The sequence below is a fragment of the Macaca thibetana genome, chromosome 13, assembly GCF_024542745.1.
Source record: "Macaca thibetana thibetana isolate TM-01 chromosome 13, ASM2454274v1, whole genome shotgun sequence".
Lineage (NCBI taxonomy): Eukaryota > Metazoa > Chordata > Mammalia > Primates > Cercopithecidae > Macaca > Macaca thibetana.
Window position 1 is genome coordinate 13,889,430 of NC_065590.1, and position 13,087 is coordinate 13,902,516.

Sequence of the window (13,087 nt, forward strand, 5' to 3'; positions counted from 1 at the left end):
ACAAGAATTTCCGAAGCACAATTCGGTCCATAGCAGGTGGGCTTTGGGGACACAGCCAAGGCAGGCATGAAGGCAAGACTGGGCTTCTAGTCTCAGATCACAGAGCACAGAGGTGGTTCCCACAACTCAGGACACTGGCAGCTCCTCCCAGGTACTCTAGGTAACACAGAGACCACATTCCAGCCTTAGGGGCTATTGATAATGAAACATTATCACTCCTAAGCTCTCCCAGTATTTCTATGATCAGGCTTCTGTCTTAGGGTTATTATGGGGTTTGTCTACCATCTAGTGTCAGGATTGTGGCTTAGCATCTTATATAGGATTACAGATGCTGAGTCCCAATGAGTCTTGACTGTGAGTCTTTTCATGGATATTAATGAAGGGGATCCTAGGCCAGATTCATCCATCACTAGGCCACATTCATAAAATAATTTCTCTTGTCAGTAAACTAGTTACATAGTTGAGGACAAAAGATATTCAGAAAAGTTATTTGTCACAAAAATATTATGAACTAGATTCTATGACCCATGTGAGATGCCAAAGGATTTGGAAGAGATGATGGGCCACGAGGAATCCCGTAGGACCTAATGGCAGGGGTGGGAATGGGAAGCACAGGGTGCTGTTCTGGAACTGTCATCCCAGTCTCCTTCCTCCCATCCAAGAAACCCTTTCAGGGCAGCTCTGAGGACCACTGCAGCTAAAGAGGTGAAAGGGGGATCTTTCAGACGCCCCATTGTCTGCAGTCATTGAGCCTGTGTCAGGATCACCTCTACTTGTATTTCTAGGATACCTGAGGTGTTTATCCAGGTACAGCAGGCAGTGTTGGGTGTTGGTAATTACATGGAACATCCATTATGTTCCACAAGAACGTGCCCATTGTCATGTTGATTGTGCAGTGAGGTTGTTTCTTGGTCAAAGTGAAGTCTCATGGAATATCCAAAAACATGACATAAATTCCTCTCGAAGGTGGCCATGGTAGCCCCAGCATCTAATTGTGTGACACATATTTAGGTGTGCAAGAAGCAAACTATTGTCATAGTCCTTTTCCCTGCACAGGGGATCCTTTAATAGTTCAGTCACTCAGTTGCTATTTTCCTGACCAGGTAGCTGGGTTGTTGATAACCCAATGGGCCATGATTTAGTGGAAATGGAGTAAAATACAGTGTAAGGGGGCAGCCTCCATGGCTACTGTCATTACATGTAGTTTGGCCCATTGGGCAGAATGTCCATGTTCAGTGTCAGTCAAAAGATGCCATTCCCTGGCTGGATGGTGGTCACACCCAGTGGACCCACTGGCATCTGTTTTGTACAATCATCAGGTCCCCATGCCATACTGACACAGGCATGTCTCTGAATCTTTGGCTCATTGTGGCCAAAGGAGAAGCTAAATTGTCCCCTATGGGTCATTCGTTCCCTTCTAGGAAGCTTGTCATTTGTTTATGGGCATTCATTCATTTGCACATGCATCCTATGGGAACTGGGTTAGGGCGAATTCTGACCGCATCATTACCATTTAATAATTTGAATCTGTTGGGCCTTTCCAGCTTTATTGATTGTGTTGTAGGCACCAAGGTGAGAATGGGTAGTTAAGGTAGTAGCGTCATGCCTGATACTCTAGCTCTGAGACACTCAGCCCCTATCAGTTTCCTACAGCAAGCAAGGAGTGGCCTTTCAAAAGAGGCACAACTGGTGTCTGCTGTTGCCACAGGCTTCAGTCTGCATGCATAGAAATGGTGGACACCTGGATTTCCATCAAGGAAACAGGCTCTAAAGGTTTTAAAGAAGTGCCTCAGTCATGCCCTGTTGAACAGATTTCAAGGGTACCATTGCAATGGGCCTTGTTCAAGGATGGCAACTTTGTTCCGTGATTTTGACTAACATGACCAAAAGAACACCCAGGTAAGTTTTCTACCATCCCCAGTACCCAAAAATACTTACTAGCTTGTGGGTCTCCTTCTTATTAGTGGATGCCACCAGGACCAACAACGATTAACTACACCTGGGATACCTCCTCGTAACTATACCTGGGATACCTCCTCGGTTTCATTTCCAGGTGGCTTTGACATTCATCCTTCAACAGTCCATCATTGGTCTGCCAAAGTGGATTGTTCCACTGTGACACCAGGCTTTGTGACATTTTCATCTTTTTGTAGCAACTATTAAATTAACTAGGTAGTGTTCCAATCTTCATTGAATATGCAGTCCTGCATTTGCTGAATAAGGTTCTGGGGCTTGGGAAGCTTAGCAGGCAGGCAGGAGTGGATTTGCCCCACTGTCATGCCTTGAATACTTAGCTATGAGTGGGGATAGCCCCTCAGGGAGTAGTGATGTTCTGTGGCACAGCAGCAAAATGTCAGTACCTCTGTTGCACTCTGCAGTGAGAGTCATGATCACCAGTTCCCAACATGGCCCAAAGGGAATGGTCCACATGCAGATCAAGACATGAGCACATACTCACCACAGGATCCTCATTTGCCCTGACACCTTCTGATGTCATCAGTTTAAATTTTTCTGAGGGGACCTGGGAATATTGACAGGTGGATTACAGCATATAAAAATCCCAGAGAAGTCTGAATTCCTTTTTTTCACCTTTTATCTTGAGAGGAATATAGTACCAGTAGTCTCTGGTGGAGACCAGATGGTGTGAATGTGATATGCATTCAAGTAGAAATAGAACTTCTAGTATTCATACAACTATTGTATTTTCTCTTTCAGTACAAGATTCAATACATTACATGAGGTATTCAACAGTTTATTGTAAGATAAACTTTGTGTAAATAACATTGACCAACAGTAAGCTAATGTAAGTGTTCTGTGAACATTTAGGATGGGATAGGCTGAGCTATAATCCACTATATGTTCAGTGGATTAGATGTATTAAATATATTTTCATGCATCATATTGAAAAATCTGTATCTCACATGGTGTTTGACCGCAGATATCTCTGCTTCCTTTTATTCTTAATATCAATCTTTAGTTTGAATTTATAGGAACTGCACATGTGTCTGCATAGCGAAGTGGTCACCGATGATTTGAGACGTTTTGCTCAAATATCTGGAGTGTATACATCTATCTTCTGTCAACCCATATGTGTGTGGTTTAAAAAGCAAAGTGCATACAAAATGCAGCTGGTTCCCACCTCCCTCTGGTTTTACTTTGCACAAAAACTCCTGGGTCTCATCACTCATATCTATAGCTTCTAGGTCACTAGGAATGTGTGCAGAGATTGTTTCAGCAATATGTGTCTATCTTATCCAGGAATCTGCTATTTACTATCAGCAGATGCACTACTTGCCCCAAACAGGGCATCATCTTGGACTAGCAAAGCTGTGGGCTTTTTCTGTTCATTTCCTGTGGAGTTCTCCACGTTTAGCTAGAAACACTGAAGAATTTTTTTCCACTCCTTGGCTTTACTCAAGTCCACCCCCTTTGGCAGCAAGCTGCCAGTTTCATTTGCTATCCTCACATTGGTAAAACTCCAGTTCTGTAAATCACGCTGAATGACCTGGGAATAAAAGGGTGCTGTCACAGGTAAAAAGCTACATACAGACTTTATCTGTCCTTACTCAAAGCACTAGTACTTTTTTTTTTTCTATAAAGAATATGCATCCTTAATTACTTCATGGTTCGCCAGTTTTCAGAGTGCTGAAATAGTTTTGATATTTCAGCTTCATAAGTGTGTTTGTTGTTTATTTTTTGCACAGAAGATTTATTAAACTCTTTGTGATGCCATAAACAGAGATGTGTTCTAAAATGCGATTAATAGCCATGCTGAAATGGAAGGAGGTAATGGATTAATATAAGTCATTTTGGACTTTAGAACGTGAACTCCAAAATAGCCAAATAGAGCAGAGATGCTAAAACTGTGTGGCCACCCCACTAGCTGTCTGTCAAGGAAGCAGCTGGTATAATGAGGAAACACTGAGGGTCTTGTTGAGGTTTTTGTTTCAGGTTGAATCACTGTGTGAGGCCAGTTACTATACTGCTGACAATAATAAACTGCAAAATCTTCAGGCTCCAGGCTGCTGATGGTGAGAGTGAAGTCTGTCCCAGACCCACTGCCACTGAACCTGTCTGGGATGCCAGTGGCCCTGCTGGATGCACCATAGATGAGGAGCCTGGGAGCCTGCCCAGGTTTCTGCTGGTACCAGGCTAAGTTGCTGCTGACACTCTGACTGGCCCTGCAGGAGAGGGTGGCTCTTTCTCCTGGAGACAAAGACAGGGTGGCTGGAGACTGCGTCAACACAATTTCTCCGGTGGTATCTGAAATTGGAAAGAAAACAGAAACACACTCATGTAATCAAGATCAAACCCACTGCCTTTGCGTAGAGGCAAAATTGTTGATCTACATTGAATTTTAACTATATTTCTTGCAGAGCAGAGGTGGCAGGAGTTTTCAGTGATGTGCAAAACCACCTCATGTTCCCCTCACCTGGGAGCCAGAGCAGCAGGAGGAAGAGAAGCTGTGCTGGGGCTTCCATGGTTCCCTCTGGGTCCTAACTGAGCAGTTCCTCCCCAGAGCTCTGACCCAGGCATTGATATGGGCTCTGGAAGGTAGGGCAGCTGGGAGGGACATGCAAAGCAGCTGGGGTGGGAGCTGGGCTTCCAGCTGCAGGGACCACCTGCTTCTTCCTCTCTGCACTGAGCATCCTGTGCCTCCCTGGTTGTCAGGTCAGAAAAGTCTGTTGGCTCAGTCTGAGTGTAGAACTTCCCCCTGGTGATCACAGAATTTCACTCCTGTGTCTTTCTTCTCCTCAATCACCTAAATTCACCCAGATGATGTTTGGTACAAGCCTGTTAAGAGCAATATAAAAGGCTGTGTTTTCATTTCTCTCTTCCTATCCTCAATATGCCCGGTCGTCCCCCTAAATGCATTATTGAATGTATTGAAATGAAGAGTCTGTTACAACGTAATCTTCCAGGCACACCTTCATTTGCTTGTTAATAATGTTTTCTGAGGGTCGTGAAGCTTTTCATTAACCCAGACACATACCCTCTTTGAGTTAAAAGTGAAAAACTTCTGTTCACAGTCCCATGTCCTGGCAGGCCCTGACATAGATGCTCCATGGCTTGCCGCTTGCTTGAAATTGATCAAGTAACTTCACTTCCCTGTGTCTCGGTATCCATCTCTGTGTAATTGTGACAATAGTGGTACCTATCTTATAGTGCTGTAGACAGTTTAAATAAGATAAAACATTTACAATAGTATTCATTACATTATGTATGTGGGAATTAATTTTGCTTTTATTGTTTGAATATTAAGCACTACAGTCATCATCATTATCATAAATAAACTTAGCATGGAAAATAGTCTTAAATCTAATCCAAGAATGTTTTATCCACAGTCAAACTAAATTTTAAGGCTTTTTCTTCAGTACCTGTACACAACTCTAAAAATCCTAATGATTTGGTCTTAATCTGTGCTAAAGTACTCAGACCTTCAATCATTCCCACCCATCCCTGTCTAATGTATTACTTCTCATCATCCATTATCAAAATGCTATACTGTAAAAGGTTACCATGTCCTGTTGCTGTCCTTCTTTCTTATATAATCTTCATTCTACCTTGTTATCTTTTGTCTAATACTTTCTGCAGGACAATAAGGATAAGCTGCCATCATTGCTTGTGGACTTGCTCCAGTATAATTTTGTCAGTCTTGTTATCTTGGAAATGAAGACTATGTCTTGCAAAGAAACAATGTGTTATCAAATATCAAATGGGTCAATGTGTTATCAAATAAAAGATTTTATCTACTTATGATCCAATAATTAATTTAGACCGACTTTGACATATTTTTTAATGACAAAGAAGAGAAGATGATATAAGAGGAAAATACAATACAATAGAAAACACAAGCTATTGTAACTCTTGCTTCATGGATTTTTACATCTATCTTGGACATATGCTTGGTACATGTGTACAATGGTGATCCAAAAACAGAATGCTAACTGGCTTAAGGAATGCCTGTATTATCTTGGGTCTTGCCTGCTTTTCCAATTATGAGCAAAAAGCTACAATACTATTTGTACGAGTATCAAACTTTCTAGCTGCCTGAGATAGAGGTAGAGAAGATTTACTGAGATAAAAGCCTTGGAAGTAGTAGAGGCTTGTCCTATGACGTTACAGGTGTTGCTGTGGTTGTTGTTAGGAAATACAGTGGGAGTGAATGCAGGTAGATTTACAAGCTCTGCTCTTCCTCACACTCACAACTCCCTCTAGAGATCATCAGATGGTGGTACAGGAATCTCTGACACCTCTAAGGAAGTCTTTCTTGCTCTTTCCAGAATATTTCCTGACAAGTATTGTTTTGAGTCACGGACTAGGTGGAAGTGGATGTTGAAGAAATGACGAGAGAAAGGGAAGAAATTTTCAAACCCAGGTAGTTGTAGTAGGCACAGGGAATTGGAATTTTTCATAGATTTTTGCTACACTTCTATCATGTTGGGTAGAAAGGCATCAAACCAGGATGATTCTTAAAAGAAACATTACATTATTTTAAAGAGAAGGAACTGTGAATTTCTTGTCAAATTGATGTTTAAAATTCAAAGATACTTTTTTTTTTTTTTTTTTTTTTTTTGAGACAGAATCTCACTCTGTGGCCCAGGCTGTAGTGCAGTGGTGCGAACTTGGGTCACTGTAACCTCCATCTCCCTGGTTCAAGCGATTCTCCTGCCTCAGCCTCCCAGTGTGTTGGGATTACAGGCACGTGCCACCACACGCGGCTAACAATAAGGGGGAAGTAGAGGGCCACAAAAGCATGTACACAAGAGACAACTTTTCTTCTTTTTTACAGAATAAGTCTAATTGTAAAATAGTATTATAATGTATGGAACCATGTTTAAGACAAGTCTCCTGGTGTTCTAATTTATGTTGAACCCAAGCAATGTTGTGATAGAAAATGAGTTTCTTTTTCTTTAAGCTGAATTTGAATTTGCTCCAATAACCTAATAGGCACCCTAGTGACACGTCCTCTGTGATGATTGCCATTGTCCCCATTTCTAACAAGGATTTCTACTGGACGCAGAAGTTTTTCTAAGTCTAACAAGAGGGAAGGTGACTGGGCCATCATTGTCCTCTTCTCAGATTTCCACTTCCTGCATAGAAGGTAGAGGTAGCAAGACATTATGAAAGGGGATTACAAGCATTTGTTAGTGAACAAAATATGACTAAAGCAGTATTTTTATTTTTTATTTTTAAATTTTTATTTATTATTATTATTATTTGAGACAGACTCTCACTCTGTCACTCAGGCTGGAGTGCCATGGTGCAATCTCGGCTTAGTGCGACCTTCGCCTCCTGGGTTCAAGTAATTCTCATGCCTCAGACACCCAAATAGCTGGGATTACAGGCGTGTTCCACTAAGTTCAATTCGTTTTTTGATATTTTTAATAGAGACAGGGTTTCACCATGTTGGCCAGGCTGGTCTTCCTGACCTCAAATGATCCATCTACCTTGGCCGCCAAAAGTGCTGGGATTACAGGTATGAGCCATTGCACCGGGCTTTAAGCAATATTTTTATTAAGTAAAGTGTAGAAGAAAAAGTGGAAATAATGTGACAATAAGAAAACAAAATGCCAATATGGAAAATGATAACTTTAGGGCAGAAAACAAGAGAAGGCAAACCAACATTCCTGTAGGATGAGCCTCCAATGCACAATCCAAGGAGGAATGTCAAGGCTGAAAACTCTGGAACTTCCAAGTAGTGACCAAAAGTACCAAATTCTGAAAACACAGAGTACCCAAGTATCAGCCTGTGAGTGTCCCCACATCAAATGCCAGCAAATTCTGGAATATCCAGGGGCTGACCAGTGCAGGAAATCCTGGAGCCTCAGTGGGGTGGCCAACAGTGAGCCCCAAAGGCCTGGTTGGGGCCATAGAACAATGAGACTCCGGCTTCTTAGAGTCAACAGAACAGGAGAATTCTTATAACCAAGTGTCCTGCCTTAAACAATTGCACAAACCTAATTAGCAGTGAGCCAAAGACAAAAGTAAAAACCAAACGTATATATTAGGGCAGAAAATAAGATAAAATGGCTGATGGATAAATAAAGTGACAGAGGAGAAATGGCTACGAGAAGGAGCAACCAGGATGTAGTCAGGTGTGCTATGGGGGACTTCAAATGGACTATCTAGCCAAAGGCTTGATTCCCTGGATCATCTGATATAGGGCAGATGGGCAGAGGGGACACTTACTGGTGTGCAGGAACCAAAATGGTGCCAAGTAGTCTCTAACGTGGGGCCTGCATGAAGATCTCTCCAGGTTCTCCAGCTTGGGTGGGTTGGGGTCCGGTTGGGGAACTGGAGCACATAGCGGCTGGCCTGCATGAAGCAGTGACTCTGTGGCCACTTGCCCATCCCCAGGGCTCCACTGCCTGTCAGGAAAGATGATGGCTCTTAAAACAGCCTTTGGCCAGTGTTAACAGCTCTGCAATGTTAGCAACTCTGTAGCTTTGATGGCTGTAGCGCTGATCACCGTCTCGCCCTCTCTCGCTGGTCGCTGTCTTGCCACATCTCCAAGAGCTGTCTTGCCCATTGCTGACCGCTGTGTCCATCTTCTCTTAAAGTGCCATCTCGTGCTGTGTCTTGCTGTCCTGCTTCTCCGCTGTTTCTGCCGTCTCACTGCCACATCAAACGCTGCCTCTCACCATCTCTAGTGGTGGGTGGCTGACTCAATATTGATGCAAGGCCAGTTCTTGGCTTTGTTCAGGAAGGATGTAAGAGTAAGCTGGTGATAGAAAAAAACAGCTTTATTGAGGCAGCAGTGGTGTTACACTCTGTGACTACTCCTGCAGAGCAGGCGTATTTCATAGGCAGAGGGCTGAGAGGAGCAGCCAGGGGCACTTTTACAGTCACATTTATACCCACCTTTAATCATGTGATAATTAAGGGGTGGGCTGTTCAGAAATAGCTAGAAAGTGGGTGGTGTGCCCCAACTTCCAGGTGTTGCCATGGCAGTGGCAGGAATTTCCAGGTGTTGCCATGGCAAAGGGTATGACTTCTGGAAGTTGCTATGGCAATGGTAAACTGTCATAGCATTGGTGAGCGTGTCTTATGGAGAGGTCCTTTCAGAACCCTGTTCCTGTTTAGGCCAGCCTCACATCTGGTCCAGAGTGAAGTCCTGCCTACCTCTTGCCTGAAGAGTAACAAGAAATCTGTAATAAAAAGTTACTCAAAGAAAACCTCCAATTTTATATTTGGTAGTTAGTGGCATGCTACTTATCAAAATTACACAAAAATTCAAGTGAATAAAAAAAATACTCTCAGAATTATTATAGGAGTTCATAATGTCCTGTAGTCCAGAAATTAATATGGATATAACAAAACAAAGAAATTAAAGGCTGGTATCTGTTTTTAATATAAAAAAACTCAAGAAAAAAGAAAAATGGAATCCATCTGTATATCTACACATTTAATGACCACACATTGTAAAAAGTATTACAGTTTTTATAAGAACACTGGATAGGTAATTTTAATTTCTGAAAAATTTATATGAACCATAAGATATGTTGGATCTCTTACCGTAACTTAAAAAATATTTCCTCGTATTTAAATTCTTTACCAATTTTAGTGACTTTTCATTGCTTAGAACTTTAGTTGATATAAATAAGAAATGTGTATTAAAAATATACCATTTTGATTTAACCTATGAAATATACTTAAATTCTTGGAAAAATCCAAAAATACCTAGAAAAGGGAGTTATTGCCAGAAGATACGCAGTTCTTTAGTGTCAGGCTGCGATTATCTCCCAGAAATAACTTTTGGGTCATGTGGCTTCCAGTACACTGCAAGAATAGAAGATGTGAAGACAACGTTACTTAATTGGATTTGCAGTTACTCACTTTTCACTGTTAACCAATTTTATTGAAAAAAATGACTCCAATCAAATACATTGATTTTAAGTGTACTGTTGAACAAGGTTTTATAAATAAATACACTCTTGTAAGCAAAATCAGTACACACAACATTTCTATAACTCCAGAAAGTTTTGTCCTGCTCTTCAGGATGCAACTTGCTTTCCACCTCACAGAACAGAAAATCCTTGGTTGGCTTGTTGTTAGTATAGATTCCACTTTCTTTTTAAGAATTTCACATAAATGGAATACAGCACATGTTCTTCTGTGGCTGGTGACTTTCGTGCAGCATAACGGTTTCCTAGTCTCACTCATGTCACCCTGTGTCCTCATGATGTGTTACTCTTTATTTTGAGTACTATTTAACTGTGTAGTAATTTCATAATATATCCCATCATCTGCTGATGGTCATGTGGGCTGTTTCTACTTTGGGCTATTATGGATAAAGCTACCACAAATGTTATTATACAAGGCTTTGCATGCATATTTCTTTATTTCTTTTGGGCAAATACCTAGAAGTGCAGTTGCTGGGTCTTACAGTGAGTGTTTAATACTCTGCCAAACTGTTTTCCAAAGTAGTTGTACCAATTTAACATCTCTTCCCAGAATTCGTAAGAGTTCTCAATGTTTCAGCTAGTTGTTTTTAACACTTTTTCTTAATCATCACTCAACAGTGACCAGAATGGCTAATGATCATTAGGTTATGTTTTCCTTACAATTTTCTTGACTTCTGTGAGTGCTTGACTTGTGTCAGTATATTGTAAACAGGATCAATATTGTCTTAACCACCTTTTAAATATTTTCCCTAAGTCATGATATTTAGGATGATAACAGGAGATCTAAAGGGACTGTTGGTAGTAGTAACAAGCGTTACTCAATATTTATTATCATACTCCTTAAGGCAATACGTTTTGAGTGAAATAGCATTCAACTAGACTCGGGATAAAAAAGATCTAATGTCTCCTTTAGCATTACATATTAGAAAACATTGGAGAAAACAATCCAGGAAGAGAATCAGAGGGTGTTTTGCTAGTGGAGAAGTGCTGCAACACCTAAACCCTATTAATGCCAGATCTTTGCAGTGTTTCCACTCATAAAGTTGGGTTGACTCCTTGCCTTGTTCTCCTATGTGTCATGTGACTTCATGCTGATGGCATGTGACATCACAGAGGGAGAAGTACACTTGTGTACAGAAACATGGCTTAGGAGATTGACTTTGGAGATGGCTGCAATGAAATATGCACTTTGAAGAAGTCCCCTATGAAATGTCTTATAAATTGTTTCTTATGGACAGCTGCTTGGGCTCATACCTGTAATCTCAGCACTTTGAGAGACCGAGGAGGAAGGATCACGTAAGGCCAAGAATTTGATGCCAGCCTGGTCAATACAGGGAGACCTCATGTCTACAAAACACACACACAAACACACACACACACACAAAATTTGTGAACAATGGCATCACAAAGTGATTATTTATAAATATTTGCTAAGAAAATTACAAAATAAAGCAATGTCTTCTGAGCTAACAACACTATAACAAAGATGTTAATTATTTAACTATAGAAAATGCAGAGAACATAAAATTGCCCATTTTAACCATATTTAAAATGCAGTGCATGACATTAAGCATACTCACATGTTCTACTATTATTATTGATACTGTCTCCAGAATTCTTTTCATCTTATAAAAATTAATATCTATACCCCTTAAACAATACTCCCCCCCCCCCGTTTTATCTATCCCTATCCCCAGCAACCTCCACTGCATTTCTGTCTCTATGTTAATGACATCTTTGATGTAGGTTCACCGTGCACTGGTTCCCAACGTACTTGAGTCTGGGAAATAGAACACCCCATACAGCAAGTTACATGAAGTGGGCTTATCATTTACAGAGAAGCAGCAAGGGAACACAAAAGTCTTGGACTCCTGGGTCAGTCCCGCAAGGCACAGGAGAGCCATGTGGAGCTGATGGAGTCGACTGTCCCCACTTTGCACCACAGCTCAGGAACCTGGGAGAGCAGCCACTCTGGGTTTCATATCCTGGGGTAACAAGACACACAGGACTTATGTACTAAAGGACATTCCATTCTACGGGAAACTGCTATAGAGCACAGGTAGGCTGTTCTGACCAGTTCTTCTCTATCTCAGGATGTTACAATTCCAGCACATTCTACAATTATTCTTGAGAACTCTTAAAATAAGAAAGAAAGTGGAGAGAACTAAGTCAGTCCAGGGTCACTGGAGAACTGTCTTGCAGTTGCTCCACCACCTAGACATCCTCCTTAGTAAAGCTAGTATATTTCATATGCCCACACACTTCCCCTAAACTGGTGCGGAAGTTTATCTTTTCAGATTGATGAAGCACCTTGCCTTACACAATCTCAACGCAGATTATTAAGCCATAGTGAGAGTACATTTCACTGGTCCAAGGAAAGCTACTGCCACTGGCAGGAGGATAACACTCCCAAAGCCGTGACCTAGTCCACGATCCCATGATCAAAAAAATAAGATGCTAAAGAGGTGAAAGGGGGATCTTTCAGATACCCCATTGTCTGCAGCCATTGAGCCTGCATCAGGATCACCTCCACTTATATTTCTAGGATACCTGAGGTGTTTATCCAGGTACAGCAGGCAGTGTTGGCTGTTGGTATTTGCATGGAAAGTCTCTATTGGGTTTCACAAGAGTGTGTCCATTGTCAAGTTGATTGGGCAGCCAGGCTGTTTCTTGGTCAGAGTGAAGTCTGATGTGGTATCGAAAAACACGACATAAATTCTTCTCGAAGGTGGCCATGGTAGCCCCAGAATCTAATTAAGTGACATACATTTAGCTGTCCAGGAAGCAAGCTATTGCCATAGTCTTTTTCCCTACACAGGGGATCCTTTAATAGTTCAGTCACTCGGTTGCTATTTTCCTGACCAGGTGGCTGGGTTGTTGACAATGGCCCATGATTTAGTGGAAATGGAGTAAAATATAGTGTAGGGGCAGCCTGCATGGCTACTGTCATTGCATGTAGTATGGCCCATGGGCAGAATGTCCATGTTCAGTGTCAGTCAAAAGATGCCATCCCCTGGCTGGATGGTGGCCACACCCAGAGGGCCCACTGGCATGTGTTTTGTATAATCATCAGGGCCCAATGCCATACTGACACAGGCATGTCTCTGAATGTTGGACTCTACGTGGCCAAAGGAGAAGCAAAATTGTCCCCTATGGGTCATTTGTTCCCTTCTAACATG

At 41.7% G+C, this 13,087-nt stretch overlaps 1 gene segment (V, D, J or C); it reads right to left on the bottom strand.

Annotated features, from left to right (window-relative positions):
- Window positions 1-3,624: 3,624 nt before the first annotated feature.
- On the bottom strand, window positions 3,625-4,494 carry LOC126934478 (immunoglobulin kappa variable 3-15-like). The segment is given in 2 exon segments: window positions 3,625-4,263; window positions 4,433-4,494. Coding segments are annotated over 2 exon segments (564 nt in total).
- Window positions 4,495-13,087: the final 8,593 nt, after the last annotated feature.